The sequence below is a fragment of the Ambystoma mexicanum genome, chromosome 10 (assembly GCF_040938575.1).
Source record: "Ambystoma mexicanum isolate Mex_15411 chromosome 10, UKY_AmexF1_1, whole genome shotgun sequence".
NCBI classification, from domain to species: Eukaryota; Metazoa; Chordata; class Amphibia; order Caudata; family Ambystomatidae; genus Ambystoma; species Ambystoma mexicanum.
This window is the reverse complement of record NC_090932.1, coordinates 1,024,637,695-1,024,662,984: the sequence shown is the minus strand read 5'-3', so window position 1 is coordinate 1,024,662,984 and position 25,290 is coordinate 1,024,637,695. Positions and strand designations below refer to the sequence as shown.

Below are 25,290 nucleotides of genomic sequence, written 5' to 3'. Positions count from 1 at the left end.
TGGTAGAGGAGAGGCACAGCGGACCCCAGCCAAGATTCTCTATAAGGTAGCAATGGATGAGCAATCAAGGCCTAGCTTCTCAGGAGGTGATGCAGGCTGGTTCTTAAGTACAGTGTAGTCCCCGAACCCCCACAAAGGAATGTCCACACACTGTTTTACTGAAAACACAGTCTTTATATAATTAATATTCAAAGGTATGTACACGATCACAATAACGCACTTTGTACTTGGAAGTCAATAATGATAAATATATACAAGTCTAAAGTGGTACCACTAATGTTATCGAATCTCATTAAAGTGCATCAACTGTACGGTTAAAATGTCACACAGATTAAGAACGAGAAAACGAGCAATAGAGATAGGAAGGAACGCAAGATGGTTGAAACAGTAGGCAAAATACTGGCCCCTTACCATAGACACAGTTCTGTGTGGAGATCCCCCCACCTGGGCAACCTGTAAAATAAGGATATATCGCACAAGCCCAGTCCATATGTTCAATAGTCTCACTTCTTCCTATTAAGGTTTTACCCCCCCAATGTCCCTGGTGGAGTAGAGTTCTCCGACGATGCGCCGACCCCATCCTTCTTGATTGCCTCCCTTTCAGGCGGGAGCCACGGATCGTCGAGAGGTGTCGGGGAACTTGGCGTTCGGTGTCAGGGAATTGACGGCCCTTCTTGAGTGCCCTCCCTCTAAGGCAGGAGTCACGGGTCATCGAACGTCCGACGGTGAACAGGGTGAACTACGGCAGGGAAGTGGCAGCTTTGTTCCTAGTGGTGCTCATCGACGACAGAGCGTTGGCGTCCTGCAAGGAACAGGCGTGCGGGGCACCTTGGTGACGATAGTTCTGGACCGCAAAGAGATGATGAAGAACTGTGGCCCACCAAGGGCATTGAGACGTTGGCGTCTCTGTGGTCTTTAGGTGGCAGGAAACCCACCGGTGGATGTTCCTCGGCACGTCGACGGTCGGGCCTTCTCCAGCAGGAGACAAGCGGGTGACGATGCAGACGAGAGCGTCCGATGATCAATTGAAGTTCTTAGGCAAACGGGAGCATGGCGGCTCCAGTCGGCGACGGCGGTCGTCGACAGTGGCGGACAACAGTCCGGGTGCTTCTCCTTGGAGTTCCGCAGCAGTCCCGGTATCGGGTCGGCAGCCTGTCGAAGGTCTGTCTACCAGGGAGCGTTTGCAAAGATCAGCTGTGCACGATGGTCCCTCGTAGCTCAGGAAGAAGGCGCCTTACCAGGTCCTCTCTGGGTCAGTCCTTGGAAACACAGCGGCCTTCAGATAGCGAGGGAGAGTCACAGCACTCCTTCTCGTCCAGCGGGGGTTTCAAGGTCAAGCGTCAGTTACTCCAGTTACTCGTCGTAGTGGACTTCAGCTTCGGAACACTTCCTAGTAGTGAGAGGTCCCCAGATATACTGTTGATCTCCCATTCATTCCGCTGGGTCACACTCAAGCATCCAATCACGACTACGGGCATTCATGCAGGCATGCAGCCAATCAGGCACACAAGGTATTCAGGCCATTCACTTCTCTCCAGACACTCACAACAAGTTATGTGTATTGCGACAAGTACCGAGCCATTCAACACTCCAAGCCGCATTCATACCGGTTTCGGGCAGGGTTGTCTCAGTCATTGTGTCAACCACCAGATACTAGACACCCACAACACAGAATGCATATTCGTTACACACTCTATTCACCCAGGTCCCACCCACAGGAGGTACCCACAACATACATCACCAGGAAGGCTCCAGCTAGTCTGGCCGGGCCTTCACAACAACACCATATATGGCATTTCCACCCAACAGCAGGTCAGGGGGAAGGGATAGAATCAGGGCTTCCCAGGACTTTGGGAAAACAAGGTAATGGGTAAACGAAAGCAAGAGGCCACCGGGGCCATCTTGTTTTCCATCAGGAATCAACTGATCCCAATGGCAGGGCCGGGTGTATCCCAAAATGGAGGATACTCTGCGCACTTGTCAAATTCAGCATGGAGCTGCCACCATCCCATACCCTGCTCTGTGGGCCACCCACAGGCGCCCAAAAACCTACACTAGAGGCACAGGGTTGTACCCCCACCCATGGGTGCCATAAGGGTATCCCACGGGTCTGTTCACCAAACCAAAAGAAAGAGAGCTGCACCGTCAGGAGTTCCGCATGAACTCCTGCGCGGAAAACACGACAGAACACACGATAAAGAGCAGTAAAGGACAAGGATACGGAGGCCCTGTCCCTCCGATGCATGTCCAGCATCACAGGGAGGGGGAGGATGGATTTGCCTCCGCTTGTTCGGTGGGCTCCCCGACAGTCCAGGCACCGCCGGATCGTCCGCTGGGTGTAAGGGAAACCTTGTCCTTATCTCCGTACACAGGGTCTGCAAAGCCATCAGGATTGCTCCTGAATTGTCCTGTGGCATAGGCATCGGTTGCGACCTGGAACGACAGCTGGGGTGTGGGGTCCTCCGTTTCCTCTGCGGCTCGCTGCTCCTTGTCGGCCCCACCGTTGCTCTCTACGTCTGCCTCGTCGGGATCCCACCCCTAGGACCTGACTTCCTCGAACTTCTTGTCCAGGATCTTTTTGATGCCAGCCAGCTCATCCTTAGAGGTGGTATCTGTGTCTGTTAGGGCTACCGTGCCCCCCCTCTTTCTCGTCCCGGGGTTTCACAGGGGTCTTCTCAATAGGCTGGAAAGATGATTCCCTCTGGGGTGGCAGGGAAACTCTAGGCCCGGAAGTCGTCTCCACTGGGGTAGCCTCCACAAGCTTCGCCAGGGCCGCCACGACTCCTTCCATCGAGGCCATCGCTACGTGAATCAGGGCCTTCATGACCTTGGGCGCGTCCAAGGCCTTCACCTTAGGGGCAGGGTCACCGCCTCGCCCCCCCCCTTGGCTTTCTCCATCGGGATTGACTGGGGCTTCTCCCCAAGCTTACCCAGGTTCTCCGACTTCCTTTTCCCCGAGCCAGAGCATTGGCTCGTGGATGATGGCGTCTGTGACATCGCGCCCTGCCTGGCAGCCGAGGAGCCCGAACCAACGGACTTTCGGTGCTTTGTCTTTTGTTGGGCCCCTGTCGCTGGAGCGCCCTCAAAGGTCTTAGAAGATCGCTCAGACTTCTTCTCACATGCCGCTGGACTCTTCCCCTCCAGCAAGTTGGTGAGCAGAATATGATGGTCCTTCATTGTCCGGACGGACATGTTCTTACAGAATGCACAATCCTCCTCCATGTGCGACTTGTCGGCGTGAAGGCAGTAGAGGCACTGGGAGTGCTCATCTTCCTTGAAGACATTCTGTAGTCCACATCCTGGGCAGTTCCTTGGATCCAGTACGTGTCGAATCTCCTTTGTCCTGGGCCATGTCCGAATCGGGGTAGGCCTCAAAGGTCTTCCGGAATCCTCCAAGAAGTGCAATTCGACGAGAATCCGCCCTTGAGGGGCGTAGGAAATTCCGAAACGGGTCCCCGTTGATCGGAAGAAGAATCGGTGGAGCTTGAGGCTTGAACTGACCGAAAATATAAGAGTCAACTCTTCGAAAAAACACGACACGTAGTAAAAGCTTGAGAGCTAAAGCACAAGGACTCTCAACACTTGAACGTGCAGTAAAAATCTGAAGATGGCTGCCAGAGGAGGGGCTTAGGTAGAAGGGAGTCATTGGCTGGGGACTGTATGACCCAGAGACCAGTGATTGGTTATTAGTAGAAAGACAGTTCAGAAACGAAACTGAAACTGATTTTTTCTTTACCGAGGATTCCCAGCCTGACGACGGGGAATGTTCATGAGCATGTGAATCCATGCCAGACCCCATGCTGGAGAAATGGTACTATTTATGGCACGATGCAGTAAAATTCAAAAGTGGAAAAGCAACATTTCAAAAACACGGTAGAAAAATATCCATCGTGGACACATTGTAATTGTAACCACAAAGTTACAAAAAGGAAAAGATAAAGGATACAAATTGTCCTAACCACATTTCACTTCAAGGTGATGTGTGCAGCTTTTAGAAATACAAGAAATCCACTAAGGGAGACAGACTCCAAGCACTGATAGCCTTCGGAATTTTTCAGTTTCCCCATAAGAGTGAGCAAAAAGTAAGGAAAATGAGTTTGAGGGCTTTACTTACGTCCAAAAAATCAGGTCAGCCAGAAAACAATAGCAAAAAAGAAAGCGTGTCCCATAGACGTCTATGGGCCGAAAACAAAAAAAAAATCTTTCATAACTCCCAACAAGCAGGTCAGTGCCCTATTGGTCGACACAATAATGTAGTGTCCTAAAGACACAATTCAAACTTAGTATATGTGGAAGGTCCTAGGCCTGATGGTCAGCACCTAACCCATTTGGTACGGTATGCGAGAAAAAGGGAAAACACAATTTTAAAATATGAAATACATTTCTAAGGCCTAAATTCCATATTCATTTGAACCCCATAGGGTATTGCACAAGTGTTAATGCTCCAGCACATATAATAGTAGATTATTTGCAGAGTCAGAATGAAACTATTGTAAACCCTAGCCAAAGGCTTCCAAGAATTAGTAAAACATTTTTAGCAACAATTACCTGAATCATTCATTTCAAGGGAAAAAAATGTTCAGAGTTGCCAGAAATAGCCACAATGTTACAGTTACAGTCGGACGAATTTTAGTTATTCGTCCCATCTCCCGTAGGTGGAGACTCCCCCTGTGAGGCTAAGGATGGGAGCTTGCTCCGCAAGACCCTAAGCACCAAGGCAGGTGGGACTTCACTGTAAGAGACTTCTCCTTTGAGGAACTCCCTGAAGGAACTACCATAGCCACATAAATAGGACTGTCATCCATGGAGAATACTATGGAGGCTTCATGTTTGGCTGAAGGCAATGCAGGAAGAAATCCATCTGAAGAAAATAAGGAAAATATCCCTTTATGTGTATCAAACTGCGATGTGTCACAGCAGAAGGAGGAGAAGAGAGTCCGATACGCAGGGGAAGCCCCCTCGACCTCATCACGTCTTGTGGAGGCAGAGTGAAGGTACATCGGAGCCTGTAAATTTCGAAGAAGCAGAGCAACAGATTGTGAGACCCCAGAATCCTGGTGTACAGGACTAGAAGGAAAGTGGTACGAACCAGAAGAGAAGGAGAGGGCACTTGGTAGTGGCGCGATGAGGCATGCAGAGTGGTGGGCCGGACGCACGTACTACAGTGTCGAGACTCCGACAGGAAGTTTGCACCGGTTCCAAGCACCAGTGTATGCAGATGGTAGACGTCCGACACCGAGCCGAGGACGAGAGACCAAAGAATAGCAACGAGAGCGAGAAGCAGTATCCGAGCGAGGGCTGAGCCCTGCAACCCTTCCGGACAACACGAGAGGTACCGGGGGAGTTGGGTATAGCAGGAGGAATCATTTACAGGAAACAACTTGTCCCAGTCTTAAGGACTAAACCAATAACCAGGAAGTTGAATGGTTGGAACTGTGAAAATCAAAGGGAACACATAATAAATAATAATATAAAAAGAGAAGCTCGTCCCAGTACCAATATCAGAATATTGTTGAGGAGCCCAAATAAGAAAGGAAGTGAACAACTAGTGATAAGAGAGACATTTTAACAACCCAGGTGGGGAACTAACAGAGACTGGGAACTGAAACCTTGGGAATAAGGGCAAGAACCCTATATGTGTAAAGTTGAAGCGTGTGAAGAAAAAGCCCTAAACATAACAGTAAAGGAAAGATAAGGCTCACAATTGAAGAGGATAGAAGAACCCTACGTCCCAGAGAGAGCACAATTGTGAAAGAAAGCCTAAAAGGAAATAGAGTAAAGATACTTAGCAAAAGCAAAAACAGAAAGATTGTAAACAGTGTGTATGTGATACCAAGAAGAGGAGCAATTATTGTAGGGAAAACTACTACTGAGAAAGGACTGTAGAAAGGTCAAGAACCACAAATTGGCTTCAAGACCCAATAAGAAAGAATTTCAGAATGGACTATACTAAGAAATATATAGTGTAACAAGAAACTTGGATAAAGAGAAGACCAAGGGAAGAACAAACATTCGCCTGGCCTCTTTTTCTTTAATTATATTTAGTGGTAGGGTCAGCGAGGGTTAGCTTGGATAGAGGGCAAAGTTACTTTGGACTTCCTGACATCTGTTGGCCACCTTTAGTTTCTTTAGATAGGTAGGGTATTCCCTTTAGTCATAGGGAGAGATAGACCTTATTATTTTAGTTTAATAAGTAGAGTACAAAAATGGTGTCAGAGTGGGATGTAAACCAACTGATAGAAGTTGAGGAACTGTGCTATTTACTTAAGTAAGCTCCATCCGACCCACCACAAGGCCCATGAAAGAAATACATATGGACACTTTAAAAATCAATTTTAAAAAAATCACTGATAAGTACCAAAAAGACCAACCTTGGTCCAGACCTTACTGAAAGCCTAGATAATCCAGAAAAAAATGTCTAGGGCAGGTATGTACCCCAGAACCAATTTCCGGAGATTTCCAGGTAAGTACACAGTTCCACTGGAATGAATAAGAGAAAGTTAAAGGGCATTACCTTCAGTGGAGGCAAGTCTGTTTTACCCCACAGGTACACATTCTGCGACAGACAACCCCAAGGAAGGCCAAATGAGACCCGAAAGAAGTGTTCCAGGGGTCAGAGGGACCCAGGCTTGATCGAAGAAGCAGCAGAACAGGAGAAACCCACCAATAGAAGTCTAAGTGGATCCTGGTAGACTCGTCGCCATGGAATGTGAGAAATCAGTGAGGATTCCTCCCAGAAACCTGGTCTGAGAACCTACTCATGTGGCCAGGGAAAGGCACACGCTTCCTGATCCTGTGTGTGGTGTACTGTGGGAGAATGCCATGTGGGTGTGCGGGGGTGTTGGTGGGGGGGGGTAACAGACCAGGAAGACTGGGATCCCCCTGTTCAACTTCCCCATAATTCCACACATTTAATTGATGTTTGCCAAAGTTGAAAGAAACACCTTTGTTGAAGGGGACAAGTGCCATAATCCCTTAAAGTACTGGGACGAGAAAGAGGACTGAAGAGGCATGCTGTAGCAGATGTCGGGCAATCTTGCCTAATAGCCCACACCTGAAGTAACCTGGGAGGCATAAAAGGCCCCCCCCAGGTGCAGGCAATGAAAATGAGCTGGAACTGTGACTGGAATGCAAGCTGTAGCAGTAGTAGTAGAAGGAAGAAGTCACAAGGCTGGCAAACCAAGCAGAAGTGAGAGAACAAGAAGAGGGTCCTTTCGCCCCAAACACTCTGCGCAGCGAAAGACATGCAGGAAAGCTGTCTTTCCCCATGTAAGCCTGATTGCCGTGGTTGCCGTGAAGAGGGCGCGCAGGAGATTGAGGTAAGAAGCAGTTGGCAAGACGTGGGTCTGAGGAGTGAGAGGGGCTCCTTAAACGTGCAGCGGGCTGCAGACACCTTTACAGAAAAAGGGTGTGGGCCCTTAAAACGCCAGAAGCAGGAGAAGTTGTGGCATAAATCAGGAAAGCATTGCGACCTGCAGAGGAAGTGCGGTCAAAGAAGCCAGTGAGTGAAGCACAGCATTCTAACACCTTGCACGAAAATTTACGGGTTACAGTATCCAGCTCCCTGTTAATTCGCGTAAGATTTAAAGTGAGTAGAAGTTGTTAGTTGAAGCTGAAAATACCCGAAAATACCAGAACAATGGAAATGTAGCACTTGCATTTAATGTGAAAGATATTTTTACTCACGTAGAAAGCCAACGCTGTTTTCATCCATTGTTCAATCTTTCAATGACTGTTACTATTTAAAGGAGTGATCGTGTGTCACTAATTAAGAAGAGTGAACGCTGCCAAGACCATTACCGGACACCTAACTTTGATAATGAAATTGCTGAAACCTTTAACCTGTGGAAACTATATTAAGAAGTGGTAGGGTGTGCTTAATTTTGATTCCTAAAGCAAGACTGAACTCTATTCTCTGCACTAACAAGCCATACCTTTAATTTCTAAGACAAAGTGTATACAATAATGAAGAGACCAAGCATTGCCAAAGCCAATCGTATCCTCATATCACCAATACAACCAGCCTTTCTCAAAGTGTTAAAAGCAATCTAACTGTACTATGAAGTTGATACCAGTGTATTTGTCTAGGATACAAGTGTGCATGCATCACCTGAAGCGAAGAGAGTGGCACCAAGGCTTCTGGTTGATTACTTGGGCTGATAACTGGCAGAAAGATGCAGGTATACTGGCTGCTTGTAAAGACAATCTTGAAGTTGGCACAACCTGTAGTGTCAGAGACTGTGGAAGACAGAAGTGAGTCTTAAAGGCAATGCTAGGTTGTTACTGTGGCAGACAGACAAGAGAGGCAAAAGAGCCTACCCCTTTTGAAGAGAGTTATTCAGAGGAAGAGTGTCTTGCCTACTTAATATGTCAATATGCCAACACACTCCAAGGGCAGGATTCTCGACTGGATAGCCACCTTAAACTGTGACACTATCATTGTATCCAACCAACCATGTGCGTGGACCGAGCACACCTCATTACCTTCAGTACCCTACTAAAATCATCCATACCACCCCTGATATTACACCTGCCACTGCCACAAGAAACGAGTACAACATAACCTGTCCTAAATTACTCCCACTTATCCTCCCTGCTCTCAACAATCTCTCCCGATCATGCTCTGACCCTACTGTCCTGGTATAGACACGTACAATCAGACCATGCTGAAAGCCCTCGACCGTATTGCGCCCACCAAACTTCGAAAACCTAAACTACAGGCCCTCCTCATCTCGTAATTCACGCCACAGTTGAGAACCTTTCGCAAAGAAAAAAGGCGCCTCGAATCACACTGAAAAAGCATCCCAATTGAAAAAAACAAAGCTAGCGTTACTCTAGCTACTTTAAATTATAAAGAGGCTATATTGCATGCCAAAAGAGATGCGTATAACAAACGCATTGAACTAGCTCAATCAAACACCCAGGAGTTATTTAGAATCTTAAAGGAACTGGAGTCTCCTGCCACTCCCCCTGAAACCTGTTCCTGGTGTACTAACATTCAAAAGGCCCTCCTCGGCAAAATCACCACCCTCCAAACTAAAATCAATGACAAAAAAAAAACAGCCTACAGACTAGTGTGCAGCAAAACATCCTTCAGGTCAGCGCTAACACTAATCTCAATACCCTAAAACCATTCTGCTTCTCACCTTTATCCACTACTGAAGTTGAGCACATCATTAATAACCTCAAACCCTCTGTCAGGGCGACCTATGTCCTGCTGCCATTATTAAGGAGGCCTTGCATAGTCTAGCTCCTTTTATTACCACGCTCATAAATTCATCATTCAGCTCTGGGATTGTCCCTGACAAACTAAAGGATGCCTGGGTCATTCCCCTCCTCAAAAAACCTACCTTGGATGCTAACATACCCACTAACTACAGGCCCATCACCATGGTCCCCTTCCTCTTAAAAATTCTTGATCGCGCAGCATACCTGCAGATCCAAGACTACCGGGAAAGTAATAATCTCCTGGGACTGAGACAATCAGGTTTCTGCCCCCGGTATGGTACTGTAACTGCCCTCTTAGATCTTAAAACTCAGATTGAAGACTTAAAAGATAAGGGCAAGCTTGCCCTATTACTCCTTTTAGATATTTCTGCAGCCTTCCATTTAGTAAATCACCAAATCCTCTGCCGCCACCATAAAAAAACTGCCGCCCACTTCTCGGACAAAGCCACGGCCTGGATCACCTCCTTTTTGGAAAATAGATCCATGAGTCTTTTCCCCTTCTGCCACCGCCGATCCAGCGCCGGTCACCTGCGGGGTTCCATAAGGATCATGTGTTTCCCCTACACTTTATAATGTGTTTATGAAACCACTCTGACATATTGGACTATCTGAGTGTCACATATACCAATTACGCTGATGACACCGAGATACTCATCCCTATCACAGGTGACCACAAAATTGACACTTTAGCCATCAACTCCATTTACCAAGTCATCCAGGCTTGGATGGCGCAGCATGAACTGTGCTTGAACGATGAAAAGACGGAGATTCTCATCTTAGGCTCTCACCAAAGACTTAGTAAGTTAGATCCGTCCTTCAAATCCTTCAGAATTGATGGCAATACCATTTTTCTTTGCTTTTCATTTTTTGTGATTACTTTTTCTATAATATACCCAGGATGTCCCATAATTATTTGTTTTCATGATTTTCAAGCCCATTGGCTTGCTTGCAGACACGGATCGTGGCTCCCGCTCTCTAGCGAGGAGCCACGATCACGTGTCACATAAAATGAGGTTGCTCGGCAACGTGCCGATGCAACAAGGACAGTCTGCTTTCGGCAGACACGGAGAGAACAGCTCCGCACCGTTTCCTTTAAGCGGTAAGACAGTTTCCACGCTTGCCACTACTCGATGCGTTACTATATGTTTGAAAGGCTCCTTATGCACACCTTCTTGTTTGCAGCCACTGCTAATCGAGCCTGGTGCTGCTGTCTGTTTTTTGAAGCTTAGAAAACGCCACTATTGACCTACACGAGGTAATAGACCATTTTCCCTTCTTAATTGGTTACTTGTCACTACTTCTAACCGTGGTACTGATCTGCTTTCTCTATTTTCTTTATTTTTCCGTCATTTCCTGCCTTCTGATTCTGCATACGATACTACCGGGTATGTGCAATCTTTCACATGTTATTGTATGTTATTTTATTTAACCATTTGAATGATGACTGTTCATGTTGATGTTTACATTCACATGCTTCGTTGGATATGGGATTGATTATATATGGACACTATTTATGTTATGGCTGGCACGATTTCATGCATATATTATGTTTAAATGGATTAGACTTGCCCTGATGAAGGAATTATTTTATTCCGAAATGCATTGGCACAATATATGTCTACAGATAGAGTGACTTGTGGCAAATTCCTCCTCACTAAGGACAATATTAGTGATTATTCGTTACTTTTTTACAAAAAACTTTGGTTTGAAGGATAAAACCAACATTGAAAACTACAACAAGTTTGAATTTTTTCTTGAATCAGCTGTAATGGTCATACTAACTGCATTTAGAAAAATTTCAACTAACATAAAACCCAAATTGGGAATTTCAGAGAGTGGCTGTATGAATGGGTATTTTACCTAATCTTTTGCTTCTAATACCATCCAAGTTGCCAAAGATACAAAAACGCTTGGCATCTATATCGACGCCACTCTATAACTTTCTAGACAAATTAACATTGTCTCCTATGCTGCATCATATACATGCAAGCTCATTACGGCATGTCGTACATTCCTATCACCAGTCATTTGCACTACACTAGCCATGACCCTGGTCCTGTCTAAGATTGACTATTGCAACGCCCTCTATCTCGGTACCAACCAATGCAATATCAACAAACTACAGATCATACAAAATAATGCCATTAGAGTGGCACTTAACATCCCTAGGAACCTCCACATCTTAGACTCCAGACGGAGCCTCCGCTGGTTATCAGTTTCCCAAAGAGTCTCACTTAAAGCGCTATTGCTAACACACAAAAGCCTCACGAACGAAGCACCTAGTTATCGGGCTATTAGATTTTCTTTACACACTTCATCAAGACCACTCAGAAGTGCTCAAACCAACTGCCATTTCAACCTCCAGAGATCAGGCGGGAGCAGCTTCCCAGTCATGGCTGCGAAACTATGGAACTCTTTATGCAATCCACTCAGAGCGGATCCATCCTTCTTGGCCTTCAAGAGCAAAGCCTGGCTGTCTGCCCAAGACCAGCCTTGATTATTAGCGCCCATTGTCACCTCTGACCTGGTACACCGGCTCCAGCCTGCTAGTTGCCCGTCCTGATTGTTAATATGTATAGTACTTGTATATTATCCTAAATTATACTTTTTGTTGCACTGCCTGTATTCCCCTCCCTTATGTATTCTGTTTTATGTACCCTGTGTTTTGCCTGTAACCTAAATGATGCGCCCGGATGTCCTTGGGCCTGGTGCACTTTACAAATAAAATAAATACAAAATACAAATACTTGAAGTTGCTGACGTACTTTGAAGTGTATCTTGTCGATGCCTGTCTATAAGTACAAATCACTGAAGCTGTGGTAGAAGTCTAAAGTTCTGAAGCTGTGATGGTATATATGGATGTCAGTGGATACAACACTGTTGTAGGATAAACAAAGTGGAGTACTGTTAGACAAAGGTGAGTGTTCTCATAGTGAATCAAGTAGAAGGGAAGTTGTTGAAGTGGAAACAGCGGCACTAAAACGTCATCCTGACAAATATACCATTGTATAGTATAAAACAGTTGACCAAGAACTGTATATTACAGGCAGTTGTAAATATTGCATTTCTTGTTGAACTGTGGCAAGTCTACTCGAAGAGTTGACCACGCATCAGAGCTGGGATTAGCATTGGTGCTATTTGGTGGAAGTGGAAAGTGGATATTTCATCAAGTAGAAGACATTTGCTATCATTGGAACTTTGGTTAACAACTTTTACATTGACTTTGAATCATCAAGAACTGATTTTAGACATTTCTTACTTTGGTTGAACACGAACAGCACTGACCTTGAATCCTGGGGAAGGGAAATCACCCAGGACATTAGAAGGTTATTTAAAGACTGTGAATGTTGTTCATGTTAAGCTGTATGGGCATACATTTTCTTTGTGTATTTGTTGCTTAGTGTGAGAGTTATCCTGTGTTAAGAGTGTTTTCCCATAGCTTTGGTTAGGCATGGAAATCCTCAGCAGAGAAGGGATTGTGAGGTATTTTGAATATTTTAAGAATAAAATGGCATATGTTGACAAATCAACTAACAATTTTCTGCCTCGCATTACTGACTCCTCACAGGAATCTCTTTCCCAGAAGAGAGGGAAACCTAGGGGTTAGCATCTCGAATAATTGTCCACCCCAGGACCGAAAGGTAGGCACTCACATCAGTAGATTTGGCAAACATGGCTTCAGCAGTGCAAAGACACTTAGTGAGTAAACTGGTCTTCCCACATGTGCAATTTGCAGGTTTTGGTTCTATAGGACATGAACCCTGGGCCAGAAATGGTCCCAGGAAAAAAAAACAGACTAATCCCAGCATTTTTACCTTCAAGCCAGTATGGAAAATCCAGCGAGGAAGACTTTAATAATGAGGGAACTCGATAAAACAGCTCCTAGTAGCAGGGTGAACAAAAGAAGACAGCAGCATGGCAACAAATGGTACCAGGAGGGAAGCAACCAGTGGTGGCCCCCTTGGTCACCCCTAGGTGAGGATCTGGTGGGTAGTTGAGGATTCAACCACCTTATAGACTTCTGCAGTTGCACACAGCCAATTAGAAGATTCAGGTGGTTAAAGGCAGGTGTTACAAAACTGCCCAACATCTTTTCTGGTATGCAGGGCTCACCCAAGCAGATGTGGGAAAACTTCAGGAGACTTTAGGGGCCCAGAGTAGACCTCCAGATGCAAACACCAAACTGTGATAGGCCAAACCACTGGCCTGTAAGCTCAGGTAAAGGTTATAAATGGCAGAAAACAGCAGGCATCAGCAAAAATCTCCTCCAGCAGATCTGCTTCCTACTCGTTGCAGGACAGAAATGCAACAGGAGCATGACAACGCCTAAAAACCCTTGCACAAAAGGGCTGGCCGAAAGCCAGACAGCCAATCACTAAATGGGGCTGAAGGTCAGATGACTCAACATACTGGTGTGTCAATAAGACTGCCATTCAGCCTTACCACCCATAAATTAAAAGAGATAATCCAGGGACCCCTGTCGGCCTAAGCCAGTTCGGACCAATATGGAGGCTGCCATAGAGGGCTCATAAAGAGCCCACCTGGTCATAACTACTATTTTAAGCCCCCCTCGTGGTCACCTAGCCAAAGAAAGGAGTAAGCTGTTAACCTGTAACTCCCGTTCTCAAGCACTGGTATCTTTCATAGAATCACATGCTGTGAATAATCCCCAGCGTCCTGCTGGGAATCCTCAGTTACCTTTTTGATTCACTTTGAAAAAGAAAAGTTCGGTCTCTTTTGTATGCCATCGCCCTCTTTATGGGTGCTTTAGACCCCATCTAATGGCACATTGAGTAGCAAGCTCCTCCTACACAGTCCTTCCTCAGATTCTGACTAGTCATGCTGGCTAGTTACACCTTGCGCTATTAGGCTTTTAGCTGGGAGGGGTTGACAGAGGGCTCATGTGAATCTATGAAAGATACCAATGCTGGAGAACAGGAGTTACAGGTAAGCAACTTACTCCTTCTCCAGCACTGGATCTTTCATTGATTCACATTCTGTGAATAGAATATGAAGCAGTATAATAACTGTTGATTGCAAGTTGGTAAAATGTCTACCTTATTGGAACAGACACTGCAGGGCGGCTCTCCTTATCTGGACATCCACTGCATTCTCTCCTTCCAGGGATTAGTGCTTTGTAAATGTGTGAGGCACCTTCCAGGTTGCTGCTTGGCAAATGTCGATGAGTGCGACACCTGACCATAGCCCCTCTGAGGCTGCCATGGCCGTTGTTGAAGGGGCATGGGGCCGCTCCTTTAGTGTGACAGAAAGCAAAAGCAGAAGTGAGCCACCTGGATATCCCATGCTTGGATATAGCTTTGCCTTTATTGGTAGGGCCAAATGCTATAATGAGCTTGTTTGAAGCCCTGAAAGAATTGGTTCTGTCCATGTAGTACTTGATCGCTCTTTTAAAATCCAAATAGTGCAATGCAACCTGCACTTGGGAAGAGGCATTGGGAAAGAAAACCATAAGCCCCACTAAGACTGTATTCAGGCTCCAGTCCACCAGAGTTTTTTTTGTTGGTGGAAATGACTCTTGCAAAGGCCGCGTGTAGAGCCTGCAGTTGGGTATGAGTGGGATGCACAACGACAATGCTGAGAAGGCGCATGCACTTGTGCACTGAAGTCCAGTTTCCTGGTGGTGGGAAAGTGGGAACTAATGAGGTTACTGTGGTTACTGTGTCTACTCGATCGACTGACAGCCGTACTTGTGGTTCCTCTGTGGAGAACAGAGCCCCAAGAAATGCTGAAGTCTTGGATGGCTGCAGAAAAGACTTCTTGTAGTTTGTTGAAAAACCTAGGTTCCGGAGCATCTGCATCCACTCTGATACAGACTCTTGTGCCCTTGGCCTGCGTTGGTGCCCTTACGAGCCAGTCTAAATACGTATAGACGTGGTGGTCCATTTTGCAGAGGCTTGCAGCAATGGGCGCCAGGCATTTGGTAAAGGTCAGAGGGGCCGAATGGCAGCACTCAGAATGATGGTACTTCCCGTGTTTTGGGTGGATTGCGATGAGGAAGTACACATCCTGGAGGTCAAAGGACCCCAGAAAACCGTGTGGTTTAATGGCCTTGATTACTTGTTGCAATGTCACCATTTGGAGCAATTGCCTTTCGATGAATTTGTTTAGCCCCCCGTAGATCTTTCTGTATGTGAAAGCTCCCCTTCAGCGTATTCTTCCACCATGAATGATAGAATGGGTGGTGGCACTATTGTCATTTTCGGAGGCCCAAAAGGCAATGGTGACTCATGTGGTCTTGTGTTTCCCTGTTTGAATTTCGATTTTTGGTTCCTGTGTGCCAACCTTGACTTCGACCCACTGGATGATCTTTGTTGCAAGGGTGACCTTGATCTTGTAGGTGCATGTGTCTTGATTGGGGTCTTCACCCAGGGCTGGACTGGTTAAAGCCAACCAGTTGTTTGACATTCACCTGCCAGTAGTCGTCTTGTAGGCAGCTGCGCTGGCTGTGAGGGCGTTAACCTGGCCTGCAGTTGCATTAATACGGACTGCAAAGAGGAGAGAACCTGAAGAGACAGCAACGCCTGGGGATTTAATAATGGTTGTATTGGCTGCCCTGGAAAAGGGCATCACATCAGAATAAACGATTGGTGCAGTAATCACCTGTATCTGTTTTTCCTCCAGCAGCTTTTCCGTCTCCTGCTCTCTCTTTGTGTTTAGGGAGGTGTTCTATAGCCTTAGCGTTGCCTTTGCGCGCTTTACAGTTTTTGGGGGCGTCCGTGGATGAGCGTGAGAAACGGTATTCCCCCCTTTCTGAAACACCCATACCCGACACCCCCTCAGTCTACATGTGATATGTTAAAGCAAGTCCCATCCTACCCCAGTACTTTTCCCTAAAGGGAAAAAGGCGAGAGCCTCATGGGAAACCAGAACCCCTGTACCCCCAACCCTACATCCCAAAATCCTACAAAACCCTACCCAATTCTCTCATGATTAATAGAAAACACTACGACTTCCCAACCCCCCCACACCCACTTTTTTATACCAACAGTGAGACGAAGAAGAGAGGGATTGAGAGGATGAAGATCATTGAGAAGAAACACACTCAGACACAGAAGACAGACTCTTCCCTTTAAACAACAGACTGTCCCCTTAACAAGGACCGGCACGGTCAGGCCTCCCTTGTTGACAATCAGTCTCACCTGAGACCTATTAAGCCTTCCCCTCAATATAAAATGCAGAGTCCACAGGCACACACTAAGCGAGCTGGGGATGTTGGATAGTGCACGGAATCCAGAGGGAGAAAACTCGAGCTGGAGAGAAACTGGAAGGTCTGGAGGAAGAAGGACTACCTGATTGCTGGGCCTGTGAGTACTGGGGAGGGTGCAGTGTGGAGAGGGAACTGTACCTCCAGGAAGCCAAACCAGGGGCAGCTGGGGTTACCTGGCGGTGCCCACATCAGAACTCCTACCCTGGGCAAAGCACGACAGCCCAGGCCTTTGAGGGGCAGGTGGGAAGACCCTGACCTCAACAAGTATCTTCATAAACTCCTGCAGTTCCCAAAACCGCCAGAATGCCAAAAGGGAGAGCTGGCGAAGTGGGAGCAAAATCAGAATGAAGACATTTATTTTTTGAACTTTGAGAGTGGTCCAAGCCCGACTGAGGGAGACCCATCTGCAAACTTGGGAAGGGTTCTGAACCCAACTGAGGTAGACCCTTCCGATTTTTTGAGAGGTTCCGAGCCCGACTGATAGAGACCAATCTATGATCTTTGGAGGGGGTACGAGCCAGACTGAGGGAGACCCCTGGAGAAAAGCAAGAAAGAAATGCACACAGCCAGTGAGTTGGCAAATGACCTGGGAGACCAGTGTGTGTCAAAGATTGAAGTGGCAGACCAGTGAATGAACTTTGAAGTAAAATTATAGCTGTGAAATCAGCAGTACTGAGTAACGAGTGGTCCAGTGAAAGGAAGTATCCCACTCGAAAGTCTCAGCGAAAGGTGCATTGTTTATAACGGGAAAACAAATGAACTGTTAGTCGAAGTGGTCCTGCGGAGGTCTGTAAAGCAAGCCACGCTTCGACATCCAAAAGCGGTCTGATCCCGACCCGAAATGTAATAAGCTTAGGGAAGGGAGCCCCCTTGCAAGTCTTGTTGAACATTCTTTCAAGAGGTCTGAGCCTGACAGAGGGGGACTTAGGTGAATTTTGTTTTGAGGTCCGACCCCAACAGAGGGAGACCTACCTGAACTTTTTTTTGGAAAGGGTCCGAGCCCGAATGAGGGAGACCAGTGTGAACCTTTTGTGGAACTATATATTGAAGCTGGAAAGAGAATTTAAGCGCGGAAGGCCAGGCGGACCTCAATGCATGTTATGAACTGCCTTTAATTTTGAAGAACCTGGGCCAGAGTGTGTCAACCTGTCTACGGGGGCCGCCTTTCCCCGTGCTGTCCAACGTGGAGAGGAGACTTAACTCAGCCACATTGATTCTTTATAGTTTTGCACATTATTTCTTTTGCATACAAATTTTTTCCCAAACACATTTTGTTACTTTAGAGAAACGGCTGGTATTAGGTTTTACAGGCATAGGCCATCTTGTTTTGACAGACTTATTTATTATTTGATGGTCTAGCGTGCTCCCATCCGAGACGTAGGGCAAAATAGGCATTCTTCCAACCGCTTTTTCGAGAAAAATTCAAGTTTTACAATCATATCTTTTGTGTCTGTCTTGCTTTTGATACCATGCTTCCCTTATAATGGTGACTTTTCCACGGGTCATTGCAGGGTTTTTCACCCCAGCCACTTACTCAACGTCGAGGTTGTCAACGGCATGGTAGTTCTTGACTAGCCATAGTGGTTATAAAATTGTACTTGATGACGGGGTCGTCAATGGTATGGTTGAGGACGCTTCCCTGTGGTAGATGAGTGACTTGGCAAGCGTTTTTAACTCATTGGCGAAGTCGCAGATGGAAAACTTTTGGTTGAAAACTGTTGTGTTTTGGTTGACACAGTGTCAGTCGACAAGCTTTTCTAGGTCAACAAATGTGTCAGACTGGGGTTTATGTTTTTTTCCCCCGTGGACGGCGACGGGGATGTAGCGGTTTTTTGCCTTGCTGGAATGTAGGCTTGCTGTCGCCGACTGGTCGGCCATTACCGTCGACTTTCCTGTCAGCAAACCCTTCGTCAACAACGGTGATGAAGGCATCGATGGACACTTTGTTGGCCTTTTCCCCTGCAACGTGGATGACGACGAAGATATCTTGGACCTATTGTCTCTACTGCTGACAACAACCCATGGCGGTGGCAGTGCTTATGTTTTTTAAGGGGCTTTTACTCAGATCTTGCACTTTCCTTGCAGGGCGATCTTTTTCCCATTAGCACAGCCATGCTCCTCGTGGATTACGACTCTGAAGGTGGGTAATCTCCCTCCTGGAGCCAACACACAAGTCGTTGGTGCCTATCCTTAAGGGTTTTGGCACTAAAGCCTTTGCAAATATCGCAATCCTCTACCGAATGGTTTGAGTAGAGGCAGTAAATGCACTCACCGTGCTTGTCGCCTTAGAAGAAATTTTTGGGGCCACAGGTGTTACAGGCCTTGAATAACGACTTTTTGGTCTTATCCCTTGTCTTGACTGCCATTGTTGCTGATTTTATCCACAACACTCTTGTTTTCCTCTCCGATATACGAGAGGGAATTTTCCTTCTGGAAATGTGTTATAAGTTGGATTTTCTTCTTGAAAACCTTTTTCATCAGAGGAGAAACAACTTGAGGACTCCTTCCAGCATAGCACACAGATAGAATCGGAGGAAGGGTTCTGGAGGAGGAGTTTGTTGCTTGATGTCCCATTTGATGTGGGGCTAAAGCACCCATAAAGAGGGTAATAGCGTACAAAAGAGACCCAACTTTTGTTTTTAAAAGTAAATCAAAAAGGTAACCAAGGACTCCCAGCTTGATGCTGGGAATATTCACAGCATGTGAATCTATGAAAGATCCAATGCTGGAGTCCTGAAACACAAAATGCAGAGTGCAAGATTACAAAAAGAACAATGGTACCCCAATAACTAAAAAAATAGTATGCAGGGCTCCCAATGCGGTAACATGGCTTGCACTTTTGGTGAAGACAAAACTAAGGTATGGCTGCCACAAACCTACTACCTAAAACCCATGGTCTAGGGTGATCAAATCACCCTAGGGCAAAAATGGTGAGTATGAGGGGCATCCCTGGCACTGGACGCCTTAGGGCCGACTCAATACCTTATACCTTATTTAAGGTCAAAAGGGATGTAATATCAGTGGAATTTTAGGAGAAGTCCCACTAAAAGGAACCAAAAAAGACGGGGATAAGAAGCTAAAAGTTGAGAAGCCCCAGAAGTGGCCGTAGAATCCCCAAAATAGGAATCCTGACATAACATGTGAAAGCATTTACACGTAAATCACATCTCTTCGCCATATCACACTTTTTCAAACCAAGGCAATTGAGATCAAACAGTCATAGAACATGAAAGATGGATTAACAAAAATGTGTCATGCTTACAGTATTGCAGCAGTTTCCTTACCTGCCCCAAGATAGAGGAAATCAGTGATGTTTTGCCACTTCCAACACTGCCGCAGATCCCAACAAGTTTCCCCTGCATAACAAAAACAAAGCTACAGTTCATACGTATGCTGTCAAAGTCTAACAGCCCTCCCCAGGCGATTTATACAATTTGTAATACAAACAGCTTAGAATACAGTTATGAACGTGTTGAAAATTAGAGCAGATAAAGAGTAAGACATCGAATAACCGATCCAGTAGGTCGTCAACTGAAGGCTTTCTGCAACAAATTGCACCACGTAAAAACAGATTGAATAATGATCAACTTTTCAGCACAAAGACACCACAAGAGTCAAGGACACCACAAGAGTAAGCTACGAGCAAAACAAGACCTCAAAGAGAGCATTACAGTAGGAAATCTTTCCCCAGTTTGCATGAATGCATTTTATTTTAATGCCTTACTTGCTCATGTTGCAGAAACATAAAACGAGTTACAGGACGGAAAAGCCAGGGAATGAAAGTCAAACATCAAAGGAACAATGCGAAACAAGTTAGCCCAATGGACTCCAATATAACAAAACCTGTGTCTGAGGCCAAGGCAGCTTACAAAACTGTGCTTCAAGCAGTTTATATGGGTTCAGCTAGACCACTCCATCTACTGACAATGCCATTTATTAACCACATTATATATGAGCCAGATGACAGTTTAGTGAACCGGGAAGGGTGTTTAAATATGCCAATAAACCACAAAGGTAATTTAACAATGCTGCAGACGTGTACAGAGGTCTCATCTGCAAACTTTCTGCCTCCCGCCCCTGCCCGACAAAAACATTGAGCAGGGTCCCCTAAAAGGAACATGGTACCTGGGAAACTCCTCATTGACAGAGCTCTGCATATATGTTCTGTGGCTAATGACATACTGTATCTGCTCCACCTTCTAGGTACCAATAAGTTACTTGTATGCTCATCTCATACGTTAGTACAGCAGTATTTCCACTCCTCCACATTTGTCAATAGGCCACCGTTCAATTCGGCTCAGTAATCAATTTTCAGTTAGCACAGCATGTGAGAAAGGAGCGCTTTCAAAAAGCAACACACAGAAAATTAGATCCACTAACAAACTGCCTGGTTTAAGAATCTAAAACTGCATGCAACATTACCAGACAAGAGCATTGCTTTGCACTTACCTGTTCAATTTCCAGGTCAATGTTGTAGAGAGTCCGCTGCAGCCATGTGCTCCCCACACAGGCACCTTTGACCTCCTCATCAGGGCTTGGATGCTCATCACTATCCACCAGAAGATGCCCTTTCTGCTCCGCCAGAACTGCCTGTGCCCCCTCGTTGGGCAGCTTGGCTTTCTCCTTTTTCGCCTTGGCGGCAGCTTTCTTGTCTTTTTTCATTTTGGGGGTCAGCTTGGGTGTGTTCTGGGTGCTGGCGTGGGAAGAGTCCCATGCCAGCGTGGCATTTTTCAGTTCAATGCTGACCTTAGGGTTGGCTGGCTTTCTCTTTATCAAGTGCACCTCCTCCATGAGAAACAAACTCTGAGAGGAGCCGTGAGAGAGGTGCAAAGATGAGACACCGGGTCAAGCCTATGGCACACTCAGGCGGCAAAACACATCAGGTTATACAGTGGGAGGAAGCTGCTGAAGAGCAAAAGGTAGCTCATTAGTGTCAACTAACAACCAGGCCCACCTGGGGCCTGGGGACGCCTGAATGTGGGAGAGCATAGCAGATGTAGTGGGGTTTTGACACGCTTACCATCGATGTAAACATTTTAAAAACACAATTTTCTTGTGAAATTAAGTTTGATCCCGCACAAACCCACATGCCTACTACCTCAATAGAAGATCTCTAAATCAAAAATTGGAAACTGGACTGTCAACCTTCCACAGTCTCTGTGGTGCTCTGTAGCAAGCCTACACTATAAAGCTTGCCTAAAATAAAACTTAAGATAAACTAATCAGAGCTGAAATTAGGAAGCCCAATATTCAAACAGCATTTAAAGTTTAATGCACTTCCGGCCTCTGAGTACTTGAAATAATGTTCATGTTAAACTAGGGGTGCCGATCAATTGTCTATTTTTCCAGATAGGCTTGTTAGCTTGGTTTCATCACAAGGGCCACTCACCTACCCGAACCCCATGATTTTTCATCACCAATCACACTGCATGGAGAGTGACAATGGCATACATTTGGCATGGCACCAAAAAAGGGGGCTTTGTACTGCATGCACAGAAATGTAATAGAATAACAAATAATATTAGTATGCAAAATTACTAAAAGTAATGTTACGGCAGCCAGATAAGGCACTAATGCAGGAAACGGTGATCACCTTGAAAAGAGAAGTTCAAGGCAGCTTTCAACACACAAGGCCAATGACACACGATTAGTCACACAAGTGGCTGGCAAAATCACATAACTGAGTTGGACTATTGCATTCTTAGTTCAATAAACAAGCCGAATATCAACTTTCAATTGGGCTGGAAGATGCAATTTGAAGATATTCTTTTTCTAGATATGGAAAAAGAGCATGATCTAGGAAGTCAACATTCAACTAGTCTAAACCGCTTGCTCCAACCGAAGAAATGGAACGGTCGCAATATGTACTTTTCTCATGACCAGGCCAGAAACCCAATCCATCAAGCCAAAGGGACTACCCTTTCAGACCACCAAGACCACACTGAGGGAAGTCCATCGATTTGTAAAGCTAAAGCACTCACACTACACCCTTGAATAACAAACCTCAGGACAGATGCCAGAATCAAACAGGTGAAAATACTACAAGACTAGATAATGAACCACATACTGTGGTGGCAGAAACTGGAATGTGTGTTATGCAAGCTGCAGGATATGCTCAAGAAGCTCGAGGAACGGACTTCACAGCAGCAAGGACTCCGTAAGCTTCAGTTCTTCAGTAAGGAACTGGACCCAGATTCAACACCTTAGAACTGGCCCACCACCATCAGACTGCAACCAGAACACTTTCCTAAATAAGAGTATTCTGCTCCGTAAGAGCAGGATGTTCCAACACTACTTTATGTTTGTGATTTTCAAAATCTGCATCAACAATTCCCTTATCTGTAAGATTATCTTTGCATGTGTGAAGTTTCCTTCACTCTAGGAAAATCTTTCCCTTCTGGTACGTATATTGGAGTTCTTCCAGCAGCTTTGTGACGCAATGGGTTCATTCAAAATCTGCCAATGCTATGATGAAAAAAAAGCTCAAGTGAGGAATTGCTTTTATGGCACTGTGGTTTGCTGACAATGTGGAAAAATGAAACCCAGAGCCCATAAAAAGCTTGAGCTTTTTGTGCACTCTGTCAATCCTAGACCTACAAAGCGCTCGCTTCCTTGGATGGTGCCTAAGAGAAACACGGCCTGTCTGGCTGGAGCATTGCTGCAGCCGTGCTTTAGCTGCAGAAGCTGGGCCTTATTAGGGTAACCTGAAGCAATCATGGCAGGAGCACGCAAAACGTTCATGTCACACAATCCTGTTCCTGTGTCACTGTCTCTGATTCCGGCTCAGAGCTGAACTTGCTGTGCATCCCACGGCAACCTCGCTCAAACCCAAAGGAAGGTCTCTTTCTCAGCCCGCTCCACGCTCACCTGCTGCCACTAGGCAGCGAGGTCTGTGTTGGTCCCCTGTTCTCGTGCCCGGGTCTCCTTACTTGTGGCTGTGTTCCCACTCCTCCAGCTGCTCTCTTTAAGGCATTGCTTCCCCTCCTCTTTTGCTTCGGCCTAGATCCTGATACTGTCTACTTGTGTTCCTCCATTTGTATTTCCCTGGGAAATGTGTAGGTTAACACTGCTGCACCCCTCCATACTGTGCTCTCTGTCTAAGAGCTAATCTTAACCTGTTTCTCAGCACTCTAGCTTCTGTTCCTGGCAGTCACAATTCCTGACAGTCCTAACCCTCTTGTAGTCTTCAAGCCTCTTCAGTAGGTAGGCCATTGCTCTTAAACTACAGCCTCTGGCTGCATCACTGCACTGGAGGGTCATGTACATTAGTGGTGTTGTCTGTTGATATACTCTATGTTTTTCGTAAAGACCAGTGTCAGGGGAAAAGAGATAGTAGTCATGGAAGTACCGATCCTCAGACCTTTTGCATCCTCGCTCGCCCACAGCTCCACTAGTGACTAGTGGCCTTTCTAGATCCCGACTGTCAACTGTCAATATCCACCTTGTTAGAAACCAATCACCAACAATAGATGCCTGCCCGCAGCGGTCCAAGCCCATGAACACCATTGTTTGTATTTGTATTTCATTTATTTGTAGCGCGCACCAGGCCCATGGGCATCCGGGCGCGAATGTCTATCTGCATCCATTCTGGAGTCTGTTGTGGTGCCTGTAGCTCTGGATTGTCTCGACATTGATACCTGTGCAATGGCTGGTAATCCATTTTGTAACACTGCCACATCCTGTAGTATTTCGGGAATGACCTGCTTACTTCACAGGAATGTCCCGGGGATGCCTCCAACCTGCTATTGATGGATCACCAGACAGCTTCACAACACAAGCGTAAAGCTGGTATTTCCAAAGCCTGCCACACATAATGTATTTTTTATTTTTAAAGCTCAAAATATAGATCCTGACAATGGGGAGGGAGGAAGAAATGCTCAGCATCAAGTCAACAATTCTAATGTTGACCCTAATAAGGACAAACCTCTTTTTGAGATAATCACCCCTTTTTTTTTAGGGGACCAAGAGACTCGGAATGCCAGCTTGCAAGGATTTGATGGTACTCCAGATATTTTACCACAACGCCCTCTTCATTGAATGATTTGGCCTATTTTTCCCATTAAGTCCAAATAGAGGCACAGAAGACCAACATTCCTCTTCCCATTTCTAATGTTTTTAACACCTTGAGTGCCAGTACTTCAGGGTCCCTCATGTAAATTAGGATGTATGCATATACACACCTAGGAGGGTGCAGAAGTAAAGCTTGGACCCAAGTGTGGCATGTTTTTGGGTATTCACTGTTAGGGAGAATTCTCTGTTTAGGCTGAATTTCCTAACCTAGTGAGTCCCCCAGCAGCTTTGCTGGATTTTTTGGGGTTTAATTTTTTCTCCTGCCAAGAGTGAGACTCTTTTACCCTCACTCTTGGACATGATTTGAGTGTGTTCCTTTGACTGTAGATGTGTTTAATGGGCTATGGGGTCTTTTACTCCATAGGGCGTCTTGTGTTTTTGTGATATGTGTTACACAGCACCCTCAGTGCAGTAACACAGGGGTGTCATAGTGACCCCCCCAGTATAGACTCCATACCCTGGGACTGACTACTGTCTCCCAGGGCATGTAAAGTCACCATTGACTTTACTAGTCTTGAATTCTGAACAGAACCAGTACAAACCATCATATTGTGGACGTACTGGCTGGGGCAATTCGATTGTCCCGGGGTCTGTTAGTCGAGGGGGCACGTCTCCGCCCCGCCCTGATCGAGTTTTGGCTGGTGGCAGTGGATACTACTTTTTATATTCAACCGCGAATATTTCTCTATGGGATTTTCCCATTGTTCGAGGCTACTATCTTTATTTATTTAATTACGATAGCCTCGAGCATACCGCCGGTTTAT

The 25,290-nt window shown here is 45.9% G+C and overlaps 1 protein-coding gene across 6 annotated transcripts in view; it reads right to left on the bottom strand.

Moving 5' to 3' along the window:
* ABCC5 (ATP binding cassette subfamily C member 5) overlaps positions 1-25,290 on the bottom strand; it is a 2,124,586-nt gene that overhangs the window by 1,433,725 nt on the left and 665,571 nt on the right. For 5 of the 6 annotated variants that reach the window (XM_069618835.1, XM_069618837.1, XM_069618838.1 and 2 more), the window contains 2 exons: positions 20,906-21,259; positions 19,741-19,812 (listed from right to left, as the gene is read on the bottom strand). In XM_069618835.1, coding sequence (XP_069474936.1) covers positions 19,741-19,812; positions 20,906-21,259 — 426 coding nt within the window. Of the gene's footprint in view, positions 1-19,740; positions 19,813-20,905; positions 21,362-25,290 lie in introns of all 6 variants that reach the window. The other variant, XM_069618840.1, reaches the window with a different exon arrangement.